The sequence below is a fragment of the Eretmochelys imbricata genome, chromosome 24 (assembly GCF_965152235.1).
Source record: "Eretmochelys imbricata isolate rEreImb1 chromosome 24, rEreImb1.hap1, whole genome shotgun sequence".
In the NCBI taxonomy this organism is placed as follows: Eukaryota; Metazoa; Chordata; order Testudines; family Cheloniidae; genus Eretmochelys; species Eretmochelys imbricata.
Window position 1 is genome coordinate 5,982,619 of NC_135595.1, and position 24,723 is coordinate 6,007,341.

The 24,723-nt window shown below is 47.1% G+C and overlaps 1 protein-coding gene across 3 annotated transcripts in view; it reads left to right on the plus strand.

Moving 5' to 3' along the window:
- RNF115 (ring finger protein 115) overlaps positions 1-22,674 on the plus strand; it is a 45,329-nt gene extending 22,655 nt beyond the window's left edge. Inside the window, exons 3-10 of one of the 3 annotated variants that reach the window (XR_013348701.1) lie at positions 1,578-1,635; positions 8,245-8,456; positions 10,078-10,149; positions 10,450-10,522; positions 14,025-14,118; positions 16,620-16,689; positions 16,828-16,943; positions 21,237-21,375. Coding sequence is in view for 2 of the 3 variants with exons in the window: in XM_077841555.1 (XP_077697681.1) it covers positions 1,578-1,635; positions 8,245-8,456; positions 10,078-10,149; positions 10,450-10,522; positions 14,025-14,118; positions 16,620-16,685; positions 16,828-16,943; positions 21,237-21,368 (823 nt within the window). In the remaining variant the exon portion in view is untranslated. Of the gene's footprint in view, positions 1-1,577; positions 1,636-8,244; positions 8,457-10,077; positions 10,150-10,449; positions 10,523-14,024; positions 14,119-16,619; positions 16,690-16,827; positions 16,944-21,236 lie in introns of all 3 variants that reach the window. The other 2 variants (XM_077841555.1, XM_077841556.1) reach the window with 2 other exon arrangements.
- Positions 22,675-24,723: the final 2,049 nt, after the last annotated feature.

The window sequence follows — 24,723 nt, forward strand, 5'->3', positions numbered from 1 at the left end:
TCCTCGTGCCTCTGCTTCAAGTTCTCAAACTTTTAAACGGGGATAGTATGTAATGGGATTGTTGGGAGTGATTAATATTTGAGCACTATAGAGCTGCTGCTATTTTATTAATGGAAACTAATTTGGTGGTCGGGGGCTAGCATCGCTATGTACTAATTTAGCACTCTTCTGGCAAAAATGTAGGTGAGATGGAACGTTGATTTGCAGCACAAATCCTGACCAGGTTTTAGGTGGAGCAAAATCTTGGTCTAGTACTATATAATATGGCTTGATTTAATATTCCACTTAATAGTAATGATGGCTTAACTCATTATGTGGTGCCTATTTCAAAGATGTTTTGTATTGGTGAGCTCTTTGGAGATGTGCAGAACTTTATATTGTGTGTTAGTTGATTTTACGTGGCTGAGTAATCATGTTTGAACAAGACTCCACCTTTCCTCTGATTGCATAAAGCAGGCTATGTGTCCTGACGCTCTGCTCCTTCTAATGTGCTAGTTGTTAGGATTTAAATACAATTAGCAGTTTTCATCCATTGATCTCAGCGTCTTATGAAAGAGGAAATTGAGAGACTGTGCCCAAGAGGTCACAGTGATTTGGTAGCAAAGCCAGAAATAGAAGCCAGCTCTATTGATTCACAGTCCAGTTCTTTATCCAGTGGAACACGCTGCCTACAGACAACTAGGGACTGAAAAATATGCTAGTCTGGCACTTACTATATTCAGGCCTGAGCCACTGCTGAGAAAGTTGTGCTATTTGGAGTGGGAGTGGTAACAATGTTAAAGTCTGATATTTTAGGGCTCCCAAAGCAGGAAAGCCTTGAAACATGTTTCACTGGAAAGGTGTGAATCACTGTCCCTTTTGAACACAGATATTCCAGTTAACCAAGGAACATGAAAATGTAATTACATGAAGCCCAATGTTTTTTGCTTGGCTCTGTGGTTAGGAATGTTTGCCTTGGAACAGAGTAGCCCTTTCAGTGTTGTGAGCACCCTTCCCTGAACAAACTCTGCAAAATGACATGGTTTGTGTTGCAGTGCTAGGCACAGGAAGCTTTCAGCTTAGTAGATGGGGTGAGGGGAGTTTTATGGGAGGGGACAAAGTGCCAGATATCCAAGATAAACCAGTGAACTGCTCTGAACAGCTACAGTGAAGCACAAATGCTAATCTAGCGCCTGAGGGAAATGTGTTTATACTGGTGTTCAGTGACTCTCTTGTGAACTGGCTGCTGCTACGCTTCCTCCAAAGTGGAGCCTCTGTAAAACAACTTGCATATTTTTTCCATACAAGGGAACCCTAAATCGGTGTGCTGTAGAGTCACTTTATTCTTTCAGCAGGCTCATCGGCTTTACCTGCGTTTCCCCTCTGGGGTGACACTGTGTTTTATATATAGATTAATTCCTTCCACAAAGTAAGTCACGTACCACATTTGATCATCCTTTTTTGCCTACATGGGAGCCTTGTCTTGTTCCTTATTGAGAGTCTGGCTCACACTGGCTTCAGTCTATATTTAACCCCCAGAAGGGGGAGCTTATTTTTGAAAGCAACAACCTGCGCTGACTAGTCTGTTTTCTCCTCAGTTTTCTAGATGGTAGTGGCAGTGGAATAGACGACAGTCCATCCACACAGTTTGCAGAGGTGAGTTTGCTTTTAATGCAGGCTTTTTTAAAAAAAGGTGGGTTTTTTTTAAACCTTTAGCTGAGCAGAAAATCCATTTTGGATTGTGTAAATTTTCATTCAAAAAAATTGCTATTCAGGGAATGACATTCTTGAAAGCATGTCTAGGAACACACTGATAAGAGGAGATTGATGTGTGACTGACTTATTTGCTTTCCAGCAGATAGCAGTCTCAAACCCTGAATGTGTTGTCTAGATGAGAGCTTTTTTTTTTGGTTTGTTGGGTAGAGGCACACTCCTTTACAGAACAGATGGAATCTCTGCCCAAAGAGACTCTCATCTCAGACAAATACAACAAGAAGGTAGAGCGTGAGCTTGGGTGAAATCTTGGTCCCATTTCAGTACATGGGAGTTTTGCCATTGACTACAGCTGGGCCAGGATTTTACCTGTAATCTTTAAGGAGATCTCTATAGGATACTTCATGAACATGGTGGGTTTTGAGGAGGGCTTTGAAGTTGATGGCTTGGCGCATGCGAACAGAGCAGTTCCAAGCACAGAGCATGGCAGGACAAAAGCTCAAAGCAAATAATTGTGCAAGGAGCAGCAGATGCAGCGGGAGTGAAGGAGGCATGATCCAGGGCAGAGGTGGGCAAACTGCAGCCCATGGGCCACATCCAGCCCATGGGACCCTCCTGCCCAGCCCTGGAGCTCCTGGCTGGGGAGGCTAGCCCCCAGCCGCTCCCCTGCAGCCTCAGCTCGCCATGCCGCCAGGTGGTGGGGCTGTGAGCTCTTGCCGGGCAGCATGGCTACGAGAGCCACCGACCTGTCCTGGTGCTCTAGACTGCGTGGCAGTGTAGCTGGCTCTGGCCCGGCGGTGTGGCTGCCAGTCCTGGTGCTCTGAGTGGCAAGGTAAGGAGGTGGGGAGCAAGGGGGTTGGATAAGGGGCAGGGGATCCCAGGGGGCTGTTGGATGGGGCAGAGGTTGTGGGGAAGAGTTTGGGGGGGGGAAGAACAGGGAGGGTTGGATAGGCATGGGAGTCCCAGGTGGGCCTCTCAGGGGCTGGAGGTGTGAATTAGGGGTCGGGGACAAGGAGCAGGGGAGGTTTGGATGGATCAGGAGTTCTGAGGGGGGCAGTCAGGAGGTGGGAAGTGGTAGGGGGGTGGGGACCAGGCTGTTTGGGAAGGCAGAACCTTTCCTACCCAGCCCTCCATAAAGTTTCAGAACCCTGATGTGGCCCTCAGGCCAAAAACTTTGCCCACCCCTGATCTAGGATGCATCTACAGCAATTCCCTTCTTTCCCCCACATGTAGCAAAGAACAGCGTTGATGGGACCCAAAAGTGGCCTTGTCCAGTCGTCTCTCGCTGACGAGAGTATTGGGAGACATAAGAAGGGCTGTACTGAGTCAGACCAATGATCCATCTAGTCCAGTATCCTGTCTTTCGACAGTGGCCAGTGTCAGGTGCTTTGGAGGGAATAAACAGAACAGGGCAGTAAGCAAGTGATCTGTCTCCTGTCGTCCGGTCCCAGCATCTGGCAGTCAGATGTTTAAGGACACCCAAAGCATGGGGTTGCATCCCTGGCCATCTTGGCTAATAGCCATTGATGGATCTATTCTCCATCAACTTATCTAATTCTTTTTTGAACCCTGTTATGGTTTTAGCCTTCACAGCATCCCTTGGCAATGAGTTCCACAGATTGACTGTACATTTTGTGAAGTACTTCTTCCTTTTGTTTGTTTTAAATCTGCTGCCCATTAATTTATGGGGTGACGCCAGGTGCTTGTGTTATGTGAAGGGGTAAAGAACACTTCCTTGTTGGTTTTTCTCCACACCCGTCATGATTTTATAGGCCTCCAGGCCCCCCCAGTCATCTCTTTTCTAAGATGAACAGTCCAGACTTTTTTTAATTTCTCCTCATATGGAAACTGTTCCATGCCCTTAATCGTTTTACAATCAATCACAATCTGCGTATCTGAGGCTATGTCTACACGACCACGTTTGTCACTATAACATATGTCGCTCAAGGGTGTGAAAAAACACCCCTCTGAGTGACGTAAGTTACGCCAACAGAGGCACCAGTGTGAACAGCGCTATGCCAGCGGGAGACCTGCTCCTGTCGACACAGCTACCACCACTCGTTGGAGGTGGTTTAATTATGTCTGTGGGAGAGCTCTTGCCCGCTGGCATAGAGCACCTACGCGAGTGATCTTACAGCGGCACGGCTGCATCGGTAGAGCTGTGTCACTGTAAGCTTGCTCGTGTGCACATGGCCTTAATTCCCCTCTGCAGTTTCAGCTGGGTATAGTATTCATCTCAATTAAACTGTTGCTGTGTGCTATTCAACTGCCGTGGTCTACTCCCGAAATGAAGTGACCTTTGCTTGTATTTTGTGTGACAGTTCGCAAAGAGCTTTGGGATGTTCACGATGAAAGACGCTATGTACATATTAAAATAAGTATTAATAATGAGCTTTTGCTCTTGGCGGCGTTGCAGGCGAGCGTAGCTGCATTCTGTTCAACAAAAGTTCCAGCTCAGTTCTGATTCAGGGGCGTGTGTTTGGTGAATCACAAAGCAGATCATAATCTTGATTTTATTTTTTTTCTTCTTCTCCTTCTCCTTCCCTTCTGTCCTCTGATGCTGTGTTGAACTAATAGTCATAAAGATCTTGTAAACTGAGCTACTTAGATACACAAAATAAAGCTGCAGCTCACATACCCCAGGCTCATGAGGTGTCAGTAACATGTGGATAGTAAATATGTTGAGATTATTCTATTTCCGTTTTACGATACTATAGAACATATCTGATTCTTGTGATGCAGCTGTTTCTAATGTCATGTGTCTAGATCACCTGACACTGATATATCCAGTGTAAATGCCAACTGCTCCTGCTTCACACCGGTAGCTCTGTTGTCTGACATTGCTTGCTTGCTTACACATTCTGAAATCTTTCATAAAAATCTTATAAAACCTTCTGTACCCTTATAGTAACATAGCATCAGTTGCTACTAACTGAGCTATTTTGAACCACCGCCTTGTTTAATCACAAAGAGGCTTTCTCAAAATGCAATAAAACAAAACTGGTTTTGCAGCCTAAGATTGCAAGTTAGCGCTTTCAGTTCTGAACGATGCCTTCAGAGGTCCAGGAGAGAAGAACAGGGAGATTCCCTTGTTTCGTGACTCTCTCTATACACCCCACTTCTTTCCTGCAAGTGGGTGGAAAAGGCAAGAAAATCTAGCCAATTGCGCTGCATAATTTCATCAACTACCCCGAAAGCTCATGTCCTAGGCAAATTGCACACCTGAGCTGAGCGTCTCCGCTTACCTTAGGGGGGTTGTCACGGAACTGACAGCTGTTCAATTTAGTAAAGGAACAGGTGGGTTTTGACAGCAAAAGCAGCAGGTGCATGAATGAATGGAGCATGCGCTGGTGGTGGTATAAATGAGTGGGTCCCCTCCTGGGCACCCCTGCAAGTGGCTTCTTGCCTCAGTTTCCTTCTTGGGTAACTCAAAGGAGTCCACTTCAGGCTCTTACTTAAACTGGCCCCCAAGAGGGATGGTGTTTATTACAAAATGCTTGTGCAAATAGTCTGTAACAAATGTCCCAAAATTATAGTCTGTATCACCCCAGTGCATATAATCCTTGTTCTTATCATACCCCAGCATCTTCCGTCACAGCTAGGCTACTTATCTGTCCTTCTTTCCCTCTGCCTGGACAGAAACCCTGCCCATCCTTTTGGGGTGCAACCCTGCTCTTCCCAGCAGGAACTCCCCCAGCCTCTTCGTTAGGAGCATCCCTTGCTCCCCCAGCCCACTCTCCCTTCCTCAGGGTCCAGCTCTCCAGCAAGGAGATGTCAGCAGATAAGCCGCTCCCCCTGCCTTTCGCCCTCTCTGCGCCTTGGCTCTGGTGTAGAGCCAGCAGGCATCTCCCTCAGCTGCTTTCTCTGGCTTGGGGACAGCAGCCAGCAAACCCTGTGTGCTGCTCTCTTGTCTCAGCTTTCTCCCAGGAACCACCATCTCTCCAGCAGCTCTCCTCCCCTGCCTGATTCCCCTATTCTGACTTCTCAGTGACCTTTTGTAGCCTTCCAGGTGCTGCCCCACCCTCTCAGTGGGCCCAAAAGGGAGCTCCTGGACCAGATCAGGAGAGCTAAGCCCAGTTTCGCTTAATGAGCCAGCTAACCTGTTGCAGAATGAACAGGCTACTGTCCCAGAAAGCTGGCCTTAAACGTATCAGTGGGTCCTACAAAATACGTCGCATGTCTGACCTAGACTATTGCTTATTGGCCATTATCACCACAGCTGTTGTCTGCGGTCTGAACTCAGCAGCCCGTTTCCAAGAATGTGGCTGCTTCATTATCGTAGCTAAGAGCAAAACGTGCTCTTCTGTTTCTATGGAACCTTTCGTTGGAGGATTTCAGATCTAATGCTAATTAGTCACCTGCTGATTCTCACCGCCCTCCGCGAGGGAGGTTTAATCCCCATTTTACAGATGGAGGAATAGAGGCACGGGAGGGCGATGTGGCTTTCCCAAGGACACACAATGAGCAGAGGGTGCGATGGAGGCTTATCTCTTTGTCCTTTGCTCTACCCACCAGGAAACACACTCACTCACTCACTCCCATCCCATCCTGACTTTTTTCATTGGTGTTAAAGCAAAATGCTTTAGTTTAGTTTAGCATTCAGTCAGTAAACCTAGGGCAGTGAAGGGAGCGGAAGCATTGCAGTTCTCCCCTACTATTGGCAGAACAGCTACCAAATATTCTGCTGCAAGGTCAGGAAGGAAAAAGAACAGCTGTTTTCTCCCTGGACCTTTGCCAGCTGATTGGGAAGAACACACGAGCGACCATCTCTCTGAGTCCGTCCCAGGCGGTCGTGTTCGTTCCGTCTCTTTGAGCCACCAAGGTTCCATCTGGAACTGGCTGAACATGAGGCTTTCATGGCCTGGTGTTATCTCCCTATGTGCATCCCACACGGTCACTCTGCAGCTGATTTGAAGGTTAGATGCAAGGCTTTTCTGCTTGGATTAGTTCTCCCCTAGCCTTTTTCTACTCCATTTATCTTTTTCAGCTGCTCCTTCCTTCCCTCACCCCCTCTTCGTCAGAGGTACCAGTAATGTTATTACCTATTTTCCCCCATAGCTCTTAAAGCCCTTTAAGAAAGGAAACTGAGACACAGAGAGGTTAAAGTGACTTGCCCAAGGTCATGCACTGAGCCAATGGCAGAGCCAGGATTAAAACCCCTGTCTCCAGAGTCCCAGTCCAGTGCTCTATCTGCTAGGCTATGCTAACACCCGCTAGCCCAGTGCTTTGGGAACTCCATTTAACTCCATTCTGGCTAAGGATGACGAATGCTATCTAAGTTACTAAAACAAACGTTGATAGCGGCACATAAATCTGCCAGGAAAGAATCAACAAATTAGTCTAATTGGGGGTGATGCGCCTGATTAGTTTGGGCTAAATTAAGCTGGTTGCCAGACGATTTCTGGGAACCATGGCAAACAATCTAAATTTGCTAAATTGCTTTTCTCAGGATGACTTTGTTTCCTCCCCCCACACCCTGCTCTGCCTGATGTTTTAAAAAGTTTTCCCGAAAGGCAGTTCTTAATTAACCGACTTTGCAGTTATAGCACCTTGCTGTCTCCTTCTGTCCGGTTCTCCAGGCCTGGCCTAACCCCGCTGCCCCATTTTGCAGCACGCTGAGGATTTTTCTGTCACAGCGATTGCAGCTTCAGAGGCATGAATCCAGAGGTAATCTGTAGCCTGCAGCCCAAGATAGCCTGTGCAGTTGGAGGCCTTTTATTTGTCCATGGGGTCGGCCTTTTCAGACTGCTGACATGCAGAATATCCCCTGTTGGGTAGCAATGGCTTCTGGCCACTGCTGACCTCTGCTGGTTGGTACCTTCTGTGTAGTCAGTGCCTGATTACTTATCAGATAGGCAGCATGATCTAGTGGGTAGAGTGCTGGACTGGGACTCTGCAGACCTGCTATATGATATTGGACAATTCACTTCCCTTCTCTCTGCCTTTTTTCCTGACAACCTTTGTCTGTCTGCGTAGACAGCATTGCTGCAAAGAGCTTACAACACCTGGCACTTACTATGTGTCTGTACCGCGCCCGGCAGCTGGTCTTGTATGGGGCCTCTAATCGCCTCGGGGGTACTGACAGGGCAGGGAGCTGTGGGGGGAGAACTAGTCCTGCCTGTGCAGTGCCTGCTCTGGGAATAAATGGAGACTGTCAATCTCCAGGGATGTCAGACTAGTACTTGTCACTGGTATACTGTTTATTTTTAAAGGGCCTTTAGAAAACCACAGCTCCTCTGCTGTTTAGCCCTGCATTTACAAGCATCTGATATTTTCCCCTCTGGGTCCTGTCTCAGCTGGAACAGAAGAAACCTCACCTCCTCCTCTCCCTGCTCATTCCATAGGCTACCGAACGTGAGCCACCATCAGGTGGTAACAGCTTTCAGTCTCTATCGACCTAGGTTAGCGTCAAGCCAACGATCAAGAGGAGAGGGGTCCCGTGACTGCTACTGATCCCTTGACCCACCCAATCCCTCTTGATCTGTATGTAAAGCAGATGTTCCTTTCCTGCCCTAACAGCCTCTCTGTGTGTGTGTGTTGGCTTCTCAACAGCTTTGGGACCACTTGGACCACACAATGTTATTCCCCGACTTCAGACCATTTCTGAGCAGCAGCTCGCTGGATCAAGACAGCCGAGATAATGAAAGGGGCCATCAAGCACATGCGGATCTCTGGGGACCAAGCAGGCCCCCGCGGCTGCCCATGACGCGGAGGTACAGATCCCGGGGCAGCTCACGTCCAGATAGGTCTCCTGCTATTGAAGGGTAAGTGACGAGACGTTCAGCATACTTATCGCAGCTTATCTCGGGCCTCCCTCCCGCCTGAGCCGCCAGGCTTCCCAGAGTCTTACCCTGCAGCAGACTGACCACCCTTCCCCCTGCGGATAACTGGGCCCTTTGTAAAGCCTGTTTGGGCCACTCGAGCGTTGGGGTTGCTAAAGAGAGGCATTGGGCCCACTGCTTCTGGCATGTCCCAGTAGTGCTATCAGTCTGGGAACAAAGACAGATACGAGTCGTGACCTCCAAACCCCTGCATGGCAGCATGATGCCCTCCCATTAGATTGTGGAGTTGGTCCTGCTGTCATCTTAATTCTTAACTCCTTGGGCATGGGGCGGGTCCTTAGATTTGGAGGAGGGCGGGAGTATTGGGTCAGAGTGCTTACGTAGACCAAGTCCCAAATTTGGCACTCCATTCATCATTGGGGAATCCCCCTTCTTTCTTCCATCCTAACCCGTTCTACCTGTCCGCACCTGCTTCCCATTCCTGAGAACAACTTCAAGCCAGAAACCGTTAAGGGAAGGGGCCGCCCCTGGTGTCACGGGGCGTTAAGGGAAGGAACTGCTTCTGGAGTCGCAGGGCGTGCTGGGGGAGGTACAAGAACTCTTGTTTGGAAATGGTGGGGGCAGGCAGGATTGGTGCTATGGAGGAGAGAAGGCATTGGAATAGTCTCTTCGGCTCCTAACTTCCCCCGGATGGGAGTGTGCTTGGCCCAGAGGATGCTGAGAGCTAACGCAATAACATGGTGAGGAAGTTGGGTGTCCACAAGAGGTCTTGATTCTGCATCTGGTGCTGCAGCAGGTGCGGGAAGATTGGCTCTGGTCCGTTGAGTATCCCTAGAGACTAGGGCCCAGATGTTTAAAGGTGTTTCCGCATCGCTGGGCTCCGTCTTGCAATGCCTAACTGATTTAGGAGCCTAAATCTCATTTTCAAAAGGGATTTACACATAGGAGCCAAATCTTGTTGACAGTTGATGGGATTTTTGCTCCTAAGTGTCTAAATCCCCTTTGAAAATGAGGTTTGGGTTCCTAAATCAGTTAGGCATTGCAGTGCCTAAAATCATTTACATAGATTCAGGTTTTTAACTCCGAGTGTTCGTGCACTTGCCACACCTGCAATTCCCATAACTCAGTGGATGACATAGTGAGATATGCAGCACTCAGTCTCCTTGGATCCAGGGCATGTCCACATTCTCCCCCCAAAATCAGTGAAAACTATTGACTCTGAATTGAATATTTTTCACTCTCCACTCCCTCCCCCTTTTTGCTCCGTTGCCACAGCAATGAGAGCTATCCGTGTCGGGAAAACAGTCAGTGCCCTGGAAATCTCAACCCTTTGCTTTCCCTTCCCATCCCCTCACACCATATCGGAGAAATTTGCATTGCAGTCTTGGCTCACCCTTGGAAGAAAGATGTACAACAAACACTCCACCAAAGTGTGGCTTTCTGAGGGAGGGACCCATAGTTGATTTTGGGAGGAGCTAGTGGTTTGCTGCTGTTCTTCTCTCACAAAAATGTTGTTGCTTGCCTGTTTTTGTCCTAGCCTGTATGCTCAATTTGTGTTTTTTTTTTTGTTTTTTGTTGTTTTTTTACCCTTTCTTCATAACAGAATAATACAGCAGATCTTTGCAGGCTTTTTTGCAAACTCAGCAATGCCAGGCTCACAGCACCCTTTTTCCTGGTGAGTAGCGAGCAGCATTTAGCACCACCACCTTGGTTCAGATCGTTGCAATAAACACGTGCCGTGCTGCAAATCTGTTGTGTCTATGGGATAAATGGCACTCCACCATGGGATGGCTCTTGTGCTGGCGGATCTGTACCCAGCTGAACGGCTTCATCTCTGAGATCCCACAGGAGGATGTGCTATATAAATCGAAGATCGCTGCTGGTGGTTGGTTGTTTGAATTTCAGTGCAAGAAAATTTCTGAGCTGTATGGAGTTTGACAAAATTGCTCCCTTAACTGTCTGCCCCTATCTGCAGGAGTGGAATGCTGCACTCAAATCCAGGCGACTATGCATGGGGACAGAGCGGCCTTGATGCTATTGTGACCCAGGTAAGATTTGCATGTGTGCTGATGTGGGGTGAGACCTAGTTATGCTGCCCAAACTTCCTGATTTGTGCCAGTAAGATTTTTCTATCGTTCACTTCCTTCTCCTGTCATTCTCACTTCCTTCTAGAGATAATCCCTTTTTCATAGGTTTTAAGGCCAGCAGGGACCGTTGGATAACCGAGTGGAGCAGATGACAAATTATAAAATTTGCAGATGACGCCGCTCTGGGAGGAGTTGCAACCACTTTTGAGGACAGGATCGCACTGCAGGATGACACTGACAAATTGGAGAACTGGCCTGAGTTCGACAAGATGAAAATCAATAAAGACAAGTGCAAAGTACTTCACTTAGGAAGGAAAAATAAAATGCATAACTACAAAATTGGGGCTAACTGGCTAAGTGGTTGTACTGCTGAAAAGGACTTGGGGGTTCTAGTGGATCACACATTGAATATGAGTCAGTAGGGTAATGCAGTTGCAAAAAAAGACTAATATCATTCTGGAGTGTATTAACAGAAATATTGTATGTAAGACACAGAAGGTAATTGTTCTGCTCTATTTGGCACTGGTGAGGCCTCGGCTGGAGACCCGTGTCCAATTCTGTGTGCCACGTTTCAGGAAAGATGTGAACAAATTGGAGAGGGTCTGGAGGAGAGTGACAAAAATGATAAAGGTTTAGAAAACCTGATCTATAAGTTTCAGAGAAACAGCCGTGTTAGTCTGTATTCGCAAAAAGAAAAGGAGTACTTGTGGCACCTTAGAGACTAACCAATTTATTTGAGCATAAGCTTTCGTGAGCTACAGCTTAGTGAGCTGTAGCTCACGAAAGCTTATGCTCAAATAAATTGGTTAGTCTCTAAGGTGCCACAAGTACTCCTGATCTATAAGGAAAGGCGTTTAGTCTTGAGAAAAGAAGAGTGTGGGGGCACCTGGTAAGTCTTCAAATATGTTATGGGCTGTTTATAAAGAGGACTGTTACCAATTGTTCTGTGTCCACTGAAGATAGAAGCAGCAGCAATGGGTGTAATCTGCAGCAAAGGAGATTTCGGTTAGGTATTATGAAAAACTTTCTAACTCTAAGGGGATTTAGGGGGAGGTTGCATAATCCCCATTGTGGGAGGTTTTTAAGAACAGATTGGACAAACACCTGTCAGGGATGGTCTAGGTTTACTTGGTCCTGCCTCATCAGGGGAGGTTGGACTTGATGACTTCTTGATGTTCCTTCCAGCCCTACATATTTATGGTTCTATGATTAGATCATCTAGTTTGACTGCCAGTTACTGCTGTATGGAGCCCAGTAACTGGTCTGAGTAAAGCATCTCTTCCAGAAAGGCATCCAGTTGTGATTTGAAGACATCAAGAATCCACCACTTCCCTTGGTGGTTTGTTCCAATGGTTAATCCCTCTCTCTGTTAAAAATTTAGGCCTTATTTCTAATTTGAATTTGTCTGGCTTTGGTTCTTGTTACACCTTTCCCTGTTAGAGCCCTTTAGTGTCGTACCCATGAAGGTACTTAAACTCCATCATCAAGTCCCTTCTTGATAAGCTAAACAGTCTTAGTCTCTCACTGTAAGGCATTAATTCCAGCCCTCAGATAATTTTTGAGGCTAATGATTTTGAGAGCAGCTGATCCACAGTTCCACAACCATCAACCCCACCTCAGGCTCCTCAGAACCTAGTCTGAGAACACATTTTGCTAGTGTTGCATCTCGTAATTTGATGCAGCTCTCAGTGTTATCACCACAAACGTCTTGGCACAAGGGGATCCTGATTATGTCAGCAGTGAGGCTGCTAATGCTTTAAGCTATTTTTAATGATCATCTAGAACACTCACAGGGACGAGCATAAAGGAGGAGGAATTGGGTATGATATTTTTGCTTCATCTCTGCTTGTAAAGATGGGCTGGTTCTTAGCGAAAAGGATGGGGGGACGGGTCAGGATACCTGGGTTCCCAGCTCTGCTGCTGACTGGCCGAGTGACTTTGGATGAGTCTCTTCTTTTTATGCCTTGTTTTCCCCTGTATAAAACAGGGATATCTATCTTCTTGTGGGAATGGGGCAGCGTTGAGGCTTAATTACTTTACTGCTAATGCAGAGGCTCTTTGAGGGCTTCATATGAAAGCTGATGTTGAAGTGTATATTATTTCATCTCCTTGCCTTTCGTGAGAGCAAATTCTAAGCTGTGCAGCTCTCTGCTAGGAAGGTTGCAAGTTCCTTGCAACAATCCTGCAAACCTTATCGATAGCAAAGCTAACTTCTTATCATTTATTTGTCTGACCATAGCGCCCAGGTATCGGTTGTGCTAGGTTCTGTACAAACGTACAACAAAAAGACAGTCCTGGTGTTGCATTGAAGATTTCAGTTCTCTGCATGGATCCCTGTTCAGACAGATGCAGCTTTTATGTCTAGAGAGCTACAGAGCCTTCTGAAGCTCTGAGTTACCAATTGCCTTCTGCCCGCTAGAGTCTGTGCATCTTGGCTGGAGGAGAATAGGGTCAATTCCTTTCCCATCACCACCCCACAAGTTCTTTTTTGGCTAATATGGGAACAGAAGGGGCTGGTTTGGGAGTGGAGCCAAACCTCTGGAGGGTGATGACTCCCCTGTCTTGGAGAGGATGAGCAACTAGAACATTTTGTGGTAGCTAATCTTGCTGTTGTCAGCACTCAGGTATCTTGTGAACATGGCATGCAGGCCATCTGTCATCATTCACCGCTAGCCCCAGCTTTACAAACTGCCTCATAAAGGCATCTTGCTCTCCTTTGTCACAGCTTCCTCAAATGAGCCTACATCCGACATGTCTAGGGGAGGGGGCTTGGAGAGGGTCTCATTATGGTCATCAAGTGCCGTTTGCTGACATCACCAGCACCACCCCCCTATTCAACTAGCAGCAGTTCGGTTTCTGTGTGGACATACAGCCCCTCTTGGCTCTGCCTCCATCCCGTGTCTGGAGGGGGCAAGTGATGGGTGCCGCTCAGGGGGTCGATATCACTTCAGTCATTTTATTGCGGTGTCATTACTGGGCTAGAGTGGGACCACTTGTAATCTCTCTCCATGGCCTGCCCAAGTCCCAGCGTTTGCAGAACACTGCTGTGTATCTACTTACCCACACTGGGCAGCACAATGATCTTCTCCAACTCGCCAATCCTGAGACACCTCTGTCAACTCCCTTTCAGTCCAATATCATCCTCCATTCCCTCCAGCCCGTCTCTTGGTTTTTCTTCTCCCCACCCTCCTCATACAGCACTGGCTCCCTGCTGTGGTCAGAGAGCCTTCTCCTCTGCAGTTTCTGCCAGATGCAGCCTACTTGCATCCATTTAACTTCAGATGCCATCTGAAAAGCACCCTGTCCTGCAGCTAGTGACTCGCCTACATGTTATGGTGCAGCTCCCTCGCTGGCCTGGTTAATGTGGTGGAATAGTGTGGAGGCCCAGCTTGAATGAGAGGTGTTCCACAAGACAAGGCTGTGTTGGGTTCTAAAACATGGTGTGTTTGTCATCCCCTTACAGCTTTTAGGACAGTTGGAAAACACAGGACCACCCCCAGCTGACAAAGAGAAGATCACCTCTCTTCCAACAGTGACAGTAACTCAGGAACAAGTCGGTGGGTTAAATCCAATATCTCTGGTCTTTCCTGCCGTGTTTTGGTATGCTTGATGTCCTCCTGTGTGTCTCCTACCACTTGGATGCATTGATAGGACCATACTAGTGCTCATCCATAGGTTCCTAAAGCTTTTCTGACTTTTCCCTTAAGCTTCCCTATGCCCTACGTTAATGATTAGACTCTTTGCCTCCACCACTGCCTGCTACCTCCCATTCAGTTGTGTGTTGTGTGCACGCTCTAACATCTGGTCCACCATCGAGATGAGTCACTCAGCTCAAGCAATGAAGAGTTGTGATTTTTAGCTCTGGAGGTTCTGCTCTCAAATGCTGCTGACAACTCAGGCTACCCTGACTCTGGAGGTGGGTCTGCTTTGATCCCTTGTCTCAATTGCCCTCCCAAAAGCTAAAGTGGTCTGAATTGAATGAGTAGCAGGCATTAGTTGGTAAAGTCAAGGCTTCGGACTGACCATGGCATGCATAGTGCATGGGGTATGTTGCATATATCCAGTCATCAGAAACACACCTTTTGTTTATTTGAGCTGTTGCTGCTTTACATTTAACTTACCTCCTTCTGTTTATGTTTCTTGCTACCTCCTTCTGCTTATCAGATAAATACAAGGGGGGGTTGCATGTTGCTTCTCCTTTCTTAGCTATGGTTGGTAAATACAACTCTGAACAGATTCCTACTGAACTGCTCCTAAATCCTCTTTAAAATGTGGGTGTAAAGATCACAGGTTCCTTTGACATAACTGACAGCAAAGAATTGTGTGTGTTTCTTGAGTGCTCACGGTTGGCTCAGCAAGGTTTGGGGTTTTTTTAATTTTTTTTTTTTTTAGTGTGTTTGCAGACGTGTGTGACACAAAGTTGCAGTCTGGATTCTTTTTTCCCCTATAAGCTAATGTGTTCCCTGAAACTAAAATCATTTGAAGACGCACTGTTTCATTTACCAAAAAAAAAATCTGTTTCCATGGTATCTGTTTTTGTCTGGATCTTTTTATATGCACGAGTTTTATTCTCATTTATGGAGAATGAAGAGGAGCGTGTATCTCCATATTGTAATATCTCCTGCAAAGCAACAGCAGAGTTTGCCCTGTGTCTGTGAGCTAGCTGAGCATCTGTTGTGCTACCTGGCAACGGAGTTGGGAATTAATGTGGCCGTTTCAGTGTCTCTGCTGGCAAAGGATACGCGCTAGGAAGTGGGTTGCAGTGTCAGTGTAGTACTGGCGGTGACGGGAAAGCAGCTCTCCGTGTACAAACTGGGATTGCTGCGTAGCCAACACGCTCTTTTCCTGGGGAGGAAGAATCACTAATCCTAATTCTATAGCAGCATTGCAAAATTAACATAAGAACGGCCATAACTGGGTCAGATCAGTGGTCCATCTAGCCCAGTATCCTGTCTTCTCACAATGGTCAATGCCAGGTGCTTCAGAGGGAATTAAGAGAACAAGTAATTGTGAGTGATCCATCCCGTCATCCGCTCTCAGCTTTTGGCAGAGGCTAGGGACACTCAGAGCATGGAGTTGCATCCTTGACCATTTTGGCTAATAGCCATTGATGGACCTATCCTCCATGAACTTATCTTGTTCTTTTTTTTAACTCTGTTATAGTTTTGGCCCTTACAAACATCCCCTGGCAATGAGTTCCACAGGTTGACTGTGCGTTGGGTGAAGAAGTACTTTCTTATGTTTGTTTTAATTTCATTGGGTGACCCCTAGTTCTTGTGTTGGTGGTGTTCTCCCTGTCCTACGCGAGTGAGTTTATTAATAGACAAGTAAAATGCCCATAGTTTGGTTTTCATTATCGGTCATCTTTTGTGTCCAGCCTGGTAAATGTTAGCATCCACTATAGGCTGTATAGTCCCCAAGCCCCTATATAGCACTTTGCAGAGTATTAACTGTAAAAAAGTCCATTGTGGCCCCAACATCAAATATAAAACGGACTGTAAGCCATTAAAGTAGCTGAATGTTCTCCATTCCCATGTATGTACTGGAGTCCAGCCATCAGGAAACAGTAACTGTTACTTTTATTATAACTAAAAAAAAAGTTAACATTTGAAAATGGACTAGCCAAGGCCATAAAAACGTCAATAAAATAATGGCAAAGGCATTTTAGAAATGAGAAATTTACTGCCCTAGGGCTCGATCCTGTGAACACTGTGTAACTTCACTCCTGTGAGGAATAATCTCATTGACAGAACTAGAAACCACTGTCCAGCTCAGACCCTCCTTCCCTAGTTCTAAACTACTCCTCCCCGTCTATAGGACCTTTCCTCTCCCCTTTCCTATGCTGAATCCCCATACCCACATTTATTCTCTGTTTATCAGTGGCGGGTGTCCAGTATCTGTTCTGAATTACTGTCAGTCGCCCTTCAGCACTGGGTAGGGCCCGCCGCATAAAATGTATCTCCTTATTGTGCCATGCACGGGAGACCTAAACAAAAAAACAATCCATACTCCAGCATTTCCTGACGTCTGCAAACTCAGCCTTGCACCTCTTCAACAGCTGATCACTATTCTCCAGCTGAAGGCCTCCTGTCTGCATCCCTCTGGGAGAAATCAACTGAGATGAGTAGGTAAATGCGGCACTGGGTGCCCCATTTTGGTATGGGTTGGGCTGTTGTAATTGGGCCCCGTGTGGATTAAGGCTGTGCAAACAGGGCTCTGCTGTGTCCAGCATTCTAACCCATCCCCTGTATGAATCTGTCCTGCAGATACAGGTTTGGAGTGTCCTGTGTGTAAAGAAGACTATACAGTAACGGAGCAGGTCCGACAGTTACCGTGCAATCACTTCTTCCACAGCAACTGCATTGTGCCATGGTTAGAACTGGTAAGTGCATGTGTGAGAGAGAGAGATACACACAGACACACACACACTGTGCTAATACTGACTACTCCTCGCTGTCTCGTACCTCAGGCCTGAGCTACTGAGCTACACGCTAATGCGTGTAGTGCGTTGGCCACATGACCTGCCACTTAAATCCAAGGCTCTTTCATTTCATGACACCATAATATTAATCATCCAGCCTTTGAAATGCATCTGTTCTAACGCTGTCCTTCAGGCTGAAGCCAAGTGGAGACTTGGAGAAATTACTAATGGAGTTATGATGCTTTTTATCTCTAAGTCGCCAGGTCAGATCCTGCTGGTGTTAGCAGTAGTCCCAACTTGTACCATCTGACAGTTGGCTGTTACATATGAAACAAGCTGGGGTCTCTGTCCTAGTGGGAAGTGTCCACTAGAAAACTCCCCCTCTCTTCCTCCCTCCTCCCCCCCTTATTATCATCCTGATATCATGGAATGAATGAATCATGTTGATTGACCTTCCTTCACTCCTCCTGGCAGGCCTGAGGGTGCAGAGGCAGAGAGTGAGGGAAGCTCACAAAGCAGCACAGGGCCTGTCTAATGCACAGAATATCTGTCTCCACCACCTCTAATCCAATCCTAAGAAGATCCTGTAGAAGGAAGCCTGGCTTAGGCCTAAGTTCCTTTGTGAGCAGCTCTTACTCCCTGCACCTTTCTGCTTCAGTTTTCCCACTTGCCAAATGGAGAGAACTTACCTCATCAACTTTAAGGTCAGAAGGGACTGTCATGATCATCTAGTCTGACCTCCTGCACGTCGCAGGCCACAGAACCTCACCCACCCACTCCTGTTATAGACCCCTAACCTCTGGCTGAGTCACTGAAGCCCTCAAACCATGATTTAAAGACTTCAAGTTACAGAGAAACCACCATTTACACTAATTTAAACCTGCAAGTGACCCGGCCCCCATGCTGCAGAGGAAGGCGAACCCCCCCCAGGGTCTCTGCCAGTTTGACCCAAGGGGAATTTTCTTCCCGACCCCAAATCTGACAATTGGTTAGAGCCTGAGCATGTGGGCAAGACCCACCAGCCAGACACCTGGGAAAGAATTCTCTGCAGTAACTCAGAGTTCTCCCCATCTAGTGTCCTATCACCAGCCATTGGAGATCGTTGCTGCTAGCATTCGTAGATTGGCTGCATGCCATTGTAGGCAGTCTCCTCCTACCATCCCCGCCATCCACTTATCAAGCTCAGTCTTGAAGCCAGTTAGGTTTCCCCCCTTCTTCCCCCACTGCTTCCCTTGGAAGGCTGTTCCAGAACTTCATTCCTCTGATGGTTAGAAACCTTCGTCTAAGTTCAAGCCTAAACTTGTTGATGGCTGGTCTATATCCATTTGTTCTTGTGTCAACATTGGTCTTAACTTAAATAGCTCCCCTCCCTCCTTGGTATTTATGTCTCTGATATATTTATAGAGAGCAATCGTATCTCCCCTCACCCTTCTTTTCGTCAGGCTAAACAAGCGAAGCTCTTTGAGTCTCCTCTCATAAGGCAGGTTTTCCATTCCTTGGATCATCCTAGTCTCCCTTCTTTGCAGCTGTTCCAGTTTGAATTGATCTTTCTTAAACATGGGAGACCAGAACTGCACACAGTATTCCAGATGAGCTCTCCTTGGGGCCTTGTTTAATGGTACTAACGCTTCCCTGTCTCTACCGGAAATACCTCACCTGATGCATCCTAGGACTGCAGTAGCCCTTTTCACAGCCACATCACATTGCTGGCTCCTAGTCATCCTGTGATCAACCAATACACCCAGGTCTTTCGCCTCCTCTGTTTCTTCCAACTGATAAGAAGTCCTCAGCCTATAGCAAAACTTTTTCTTCTTAGTCCCAAACCTTGCGCTTTGCACTATTAAATTTCATCCCATTCCTATTACTACAGTTTACAAGGTCGTCCAGATCATCTTGTAGGATATTCCGGCCCTCCTGCATCTTGGCTAGACCTTCCAACTTTGTGCCATCTGCAAATTTTATTTTTGTGCCAAGGTCAGTAATAAAAATGTTAAGTAAGATTGGTCCCCAGACCGATCCCTGAGGAACGCCACTAGTAACCTCCCTCCAGCCTGATGGTTCACCTTTCAGTATGATCCGTTGTAATCTCCCCTTTAACCAGTTCCTTATCCACCTTTCAATTCTCATATTAATCCCCACACTGCAAGCTGGGAAGCCTTTATTAATCTCAGTGAAGCACTTGAAGGCAAGTATTCCCGCCATTTGGCTTTAGATTGATCTGTGAATTCAGCCCTTCTTTGTATCATCGTTGTATCTGTTTTAGTGCTTGGGGGCCCCTTACCGTAGTATCAGAGTGCTCACAGTCTTTAGTATATTTAGCCTCACGACACTCTGAGGCATTTGCCTAAAGTCACACAGGGAGGCTGTGGCAGAATGGGGAACTGAAACTGGCTTTGCTGAGTCCAAAGCTAATGCCTTTAACCACTCCACCATCCTTCCTTGCTAAATGTGGCAGTGTTGCCTTCCTTCGTCAGCGTTAGTTTTTCCATTTATTCAGGGCTTGAAGCCCCAGTCGAAGAGAGCTTCAAATACTGCATTGGTAGCAAATGTTGATTCAGTGCTGCCATGTTTTCCAGTGAAATCTTTCCATTGTCACTGTTCGTCCACTCTTCTTTCCTATGTAGCCAAGTTGTTAAAGCACTTGATTACAAGATAGTTATGTATAATCTGCTTTTAAAAAGCATGAGTAACTTTTATTAAAAACCCCTTCTCTTTAGGAATGTCTGACTACATTTCTACCATGTCGTCATTCTTGCACTGTGCGAAATGTGTCACCAGTTAATTTAAGATACATTCATCAGGCCCTTGTAATCAATTATCAAAATAGCAAACAAAGATGATGCTAGTTACTGGTCAATAGTTACATTACATTGGCCAAACAACTGGCAGTCCTGTTAGACTGTGATTTCAACAGCCCTGAGCTAAGCAGGGGTGTATTTGATTAGCTCTCGGCTGGGAGACCGCCAGGGCGGAATGAAATGGTGTTGGTTAGAAGGGGATGATTTCCTCTGAGTCTGTGTTGAAACCTTGCCCCAGCATATTGTTTGGGTCTTTCAGATAAGGCCCTCATCGCTTCTTTTCCCTGAGACTCAACAGCGCTATTCACAAGAGTAGGAGCGTTAACCTGTGTATTCTCTCCACATTCTGCTGTGGGTCACCACATTCTACTTATGGAATAGTTAGAATCCCTAGCTCTTGCGTAGCACTTTTCATCCATAGATCTCCAAAAAGCACTTTGCAAAGGTCTAAATTCCCCCCACCCCATCTCCTGCCGTTTCAACTGGATGCTGAGGTCTTTCCCCACTTTTCTAAACTACTGGATAACTAGGATTGGCAGAATTTGATTTTCATATTTTTCTTTTTATAATTTGACAATTTTTATATTTTTTATTAGGATTTTTTTCTATTTTTAGCTGTTTTGATTTTGATAATTTTGGGGATAGGGTTGGGGTTAGGGTTTGGGCAGCACTGACAGCGGTGGGGAGGAGGGAGGTCCTGGACTGCCAAGGGGTTCGAGAGACCAGGGCACAAGGTGTGGGGGAGGCTGCAATCTTCCTGGCCAGGCAGAGCAGAGATCCCCACCCAGGACTGTAAGGAGGCAGACGAACCCCCAGCTGCTGAACAGGTCGTGCCCTGAGTCTGCTCCCGCACTCCTGGCTGGTGAGTGAGCGAGCCGGGCTGGAACAATGGAGCTGCACAGGGCTCCCTGCACAGCTGTGGGCTGGTGACAGATCTCTGAAGCCGTGCCGTCAAGGGGCTCCCTGCACTGCCACAGGAGCCATTCAGCAGCGGGGCCACCTCCCACCTGCAGCTGGGTGCTCGTTGTCCTGCTTGCAGTCCTGGCGTGTCTGCTCCACCCTGCTCTGCCAGTCCTGAGGCAGCTTGGGGAGACCGCTGCAGCTCTGCTGTCATGGCCCCGCTTGGGCACTCTTGTGACAGCAGGGCTGCAGAGGGCTGCCAGCAGGGCCAGTGACCACTTAAGTGTGTCAGTTGAAATCAACATTTATCAACAGCTACCGATTTAAAATTGAATCCTGCCAAGCCTAGGTATAACATTGCTTGGCATTGCTAAATCCAGCTGCTGTGTGCTAACCCAGAGGTGGCTGCATTTTGTTGGTAGGTGACGGGAATTCCTCCAAGTACTGCACATAAAACACTTGTGGGACGGAAAGTTGCTCTATAAGCAGCGGTTGCTAACTGGCTACCAGGGTCCTGGGGATGGGCCTTCACTGTACATTCCTGTTTCTGTTTCAGCACGACACGTGTCCAGTCTGCAGAAAGAGCTTAAATGGCGAGGATTCCACTCGGCAAACACAGAACCCGGAGGCCTCAGCAAGTAACAGCTTTAGCAGCGAAAGCCAGTTACACGATCGATGGACTTTCTGAAGCTTGAGGGCTTCCCGGGGGCTGTGGCCGTAGTATTCTTACTACAGTTGTAAATTGTATTATAATTAAAACCAACAAAAAAAGAGTAGCAGGAAATATAGGGGAGGGAACCCAACCCATGATATTACTGCAACGAGTGCTGTCCCTTTCCAAAACGTAAACGTGCATCTCCTAGCGAATCGCATCTCCATCAGAATTGCCTCTTTAGTCCTGAATTCAGAGTCTTTGAGTGAGTGGTTTGATTTTTATACTTGTGAAACCTTAATTAACGTGGTTCTTTCAAAGTGTGTGAGGAAGGGAGCATTTCCATCTCTACAGGCTCACTGGGGTCCTGAGCGCTGTCAGGCAGCGTTCAACATTGGGATGGAATTCCCCCCACCTTACCCTCAGTGTTCCTAGATAAAATGTCATGGAGAAGTTTGGGGCAGGGGGGGAATACTCCCGCTTGGTAACGTATTTGATTAGATGGGAGCAGCTGCTAAGGGATGCAAACAAGGATTTTGACACATCTCCCTTGCCCCATTCCGCTCCCCTAAAACAGAGTGGGTGAAATTGAATCTATCAGTGTTTACCTCTTCTCTTGAATTCAAGTGAAATACACACAGTGTTCTAGGTTACTTACGGGGGTGGGAGTGAGAATTTATAAGATAAAAGAGGGTGAAGAATCTCTTTGGATCAAAATGTCTTGCCCATGGCTTTTCTGTGAGGGGTGATTTTGGGCCGGGAGATGCAGTGATCCAGGATTCTGGGGAGCAGGCATGCACAGAACATTTTTGTCTCATGACCTGATTTTTCTAGTTTTTATCCATGTGCCGATGTTCCCAGGTTTGTCCAAAACGGGTTGTTTGGAATTTTTTTTTTTTTAAACCCATCTGGACAGTAATTCATATAGGATCCTTAACTGACTTGTATCATATGGACCACTTTAAGGCATCCTTCAGGTAAACAGACTTAACTGTGCATAACTGTTTTAATGGCTGATTCTTCAGTGTTTAACATGAAATCTTAATTCTCCTAGACCGATAACATTAAGAGACTCTTTTTTTTTTCACTTCTGTAACATTTCATCCATGTTTAGCTCTTGTTTTTATCGTCCAAATCATGTTTGAGCGTAAAATGCCCACTAACCCACCTGTGGCAGTGTTAAATCAGTGGATCAGCCCGGAGGAAGGAGGAAAGGAGAGGGTAGGTCGCGTCTAAACTTGTTGCCACTTCATTGCTGTAACAGTGTACCAGGTACACTTGATTTAAACTAGTGTTTCGTTTGCTATAAAGTCAAATAAAGGCCTTTCTAAAGAAGATCAAATGTTGAGAGGATTGCTGGCGGGCTTGCAGGGGTGGATGAGGGGATTTTGAAAGGTACCAAAAGAATAACCGGAGACAAAATAGGCAGGAGTGTTGCCACTTCTTTATTAAAGAACATAGGGTCTAGCTTAAAGGGGTTCTTTATGTTAAGGGCTTAATCCAGGACCGTTGGGAGTCGGGGAAAGACTCCTACGGGTTTTGGAAACTGACATATATTCTGAATTGCAAAGTACCAGACTTAAGGTAAAATTATAAAAGCACCTAAATCTTGTTTTCCAAAGTGACCTGGGATCTCATGGCCAAGGGTTTCCAGGGTCACTAGTGGCTTTGGGTAGCCAACTTGTAGGTACCTTAAAGGGGCCTGATTTTTCAGAGAGTCGGGCCATAGCACTTTCTGAAAATTTGGGCCCCCTCCAGGTGTTGGGAGTGGCACTCCTCCCCGCAATTGAGGCACCCAGAGTTACTCGTCACTTTTGAAAATCTTGACCTGTCCTATTGAAAGTCAGCAGGACTTCAGCTCTGAGACACGTAGGTCGCTTGTGAGAATGGTGCTCAGGCACTTGATACTTTGGGTCTTGATTGTGTTGGTTAGAAAGCTGTGCCCTGGTCGCAGGGTCCAGTGGAACAATCCTAGCGGACACCGTGGTTAAGCCTAGCTCCGGAATACCATTGCAGAGCGCGCTGAGTCGAGATTTGAGGCACTGAAGCAGATAGCCCCAAGTTTGAACAGGATGGGGGTGGGGCTCCCGGCAGGGTGTTCTTGCGGAAGGGACTCTACTTTGGAGCTTGCATCCTGGTCAGGGTTTAATTTCTAATGAAAGCGGTACCAGGGCTCATGGAATCGTTTTTTACTTTCGTAACTGACGCAGCAAGGCCGGAGGTGCCAGGGCTATGAACTGCTGAGCCTAGAGTTGCAGGGCTCGGCCTTGGCACAAATGAAGCACTGATCTTGGTCCAACAGAGCCCACTGAACCCCGGGGAGTGGCCAATTCCCCCTGGTTAAGATTGGGACCGTCTCGCTGCGTGCACCTAGATCGTAGAATGCAGTAGAATTTTCCTAAGCGTTGCCTGCTCTAGGAAGCCCCGCCCCCAGCACAGGCTGACCTTGGCACCCCTCTTCCCCACCCGATCCCAGAACGTGCTCCACAGCTCAGTCCAGAGGGTCTAGCACGCCGCCCGTACTGTGCGTTGAATTGTTCAGCGCCGTCCACACAAGGGGATCTCCTGCTGGGCGAGGATGGTTTATCTTCCTGGCTATAAACAGGGCTGATCCGAAGCATACTGAAATCAACGGGAGCCTCAAGATGGGGAACCGGGAGCTGCAAAGTCCCCTTTTAGAGCCTCTCGAGAGAAGCTGAAGCTGCAGCACTAGTGGGAGTTATCAAGATTGGAATACTACTTCCCTGGCCAGCGATGATTATGTGTGTGTGCGCGCTTGAGAGCCGTGTTAGGCCCTTACAGCGATGAACTCCCTAAGGGACAAGTGTGTGCGGACTGAATCTCAGGCAGCCCCTTGTGCCACTGCTCAGGGAAATGCGATTGGTACTGCTACTGGTTCTTATCCTAGTGTGGTTGGGGCTTAAATTTTTGGGGGGGGAGAGAGGCTGGGATACAGGAGGGTTTCTATGAGTGATTCGTATGGCCTATGAGGGCCTTTAATGAATAAACTTCCGTTCTGGGAGGTAGCAGAGGAGACTAACATTTGGTTTATTATTATTAAACTGTTGTGCTAACGCCTAGGGTCCAGCTAGGTTGGGACCCAGTTGTTCTAGGCATTGTATAAACCTACCACTTGCCCTTTTTTCAATCTAAAAGTATATTGGTGGTGGGAGGAAGCAGTAGGAAATTCACGCTGTGGAGTCTATTCTATTCTATTCTCTGTGTTCTTAGACCGCCCTCATCACTGTCGCATCCGAGCACCTTCCAGTCATGCATTAAGCAACGTGACTATTCTCTGTCACAGGAGGCTTGTTTTGGTTTGTGCAAAGGCATCTCTGAATCTCCCGTCGCGTCGTGGGACCTAATTTCTCACTTGATGGTGCTGTATGCT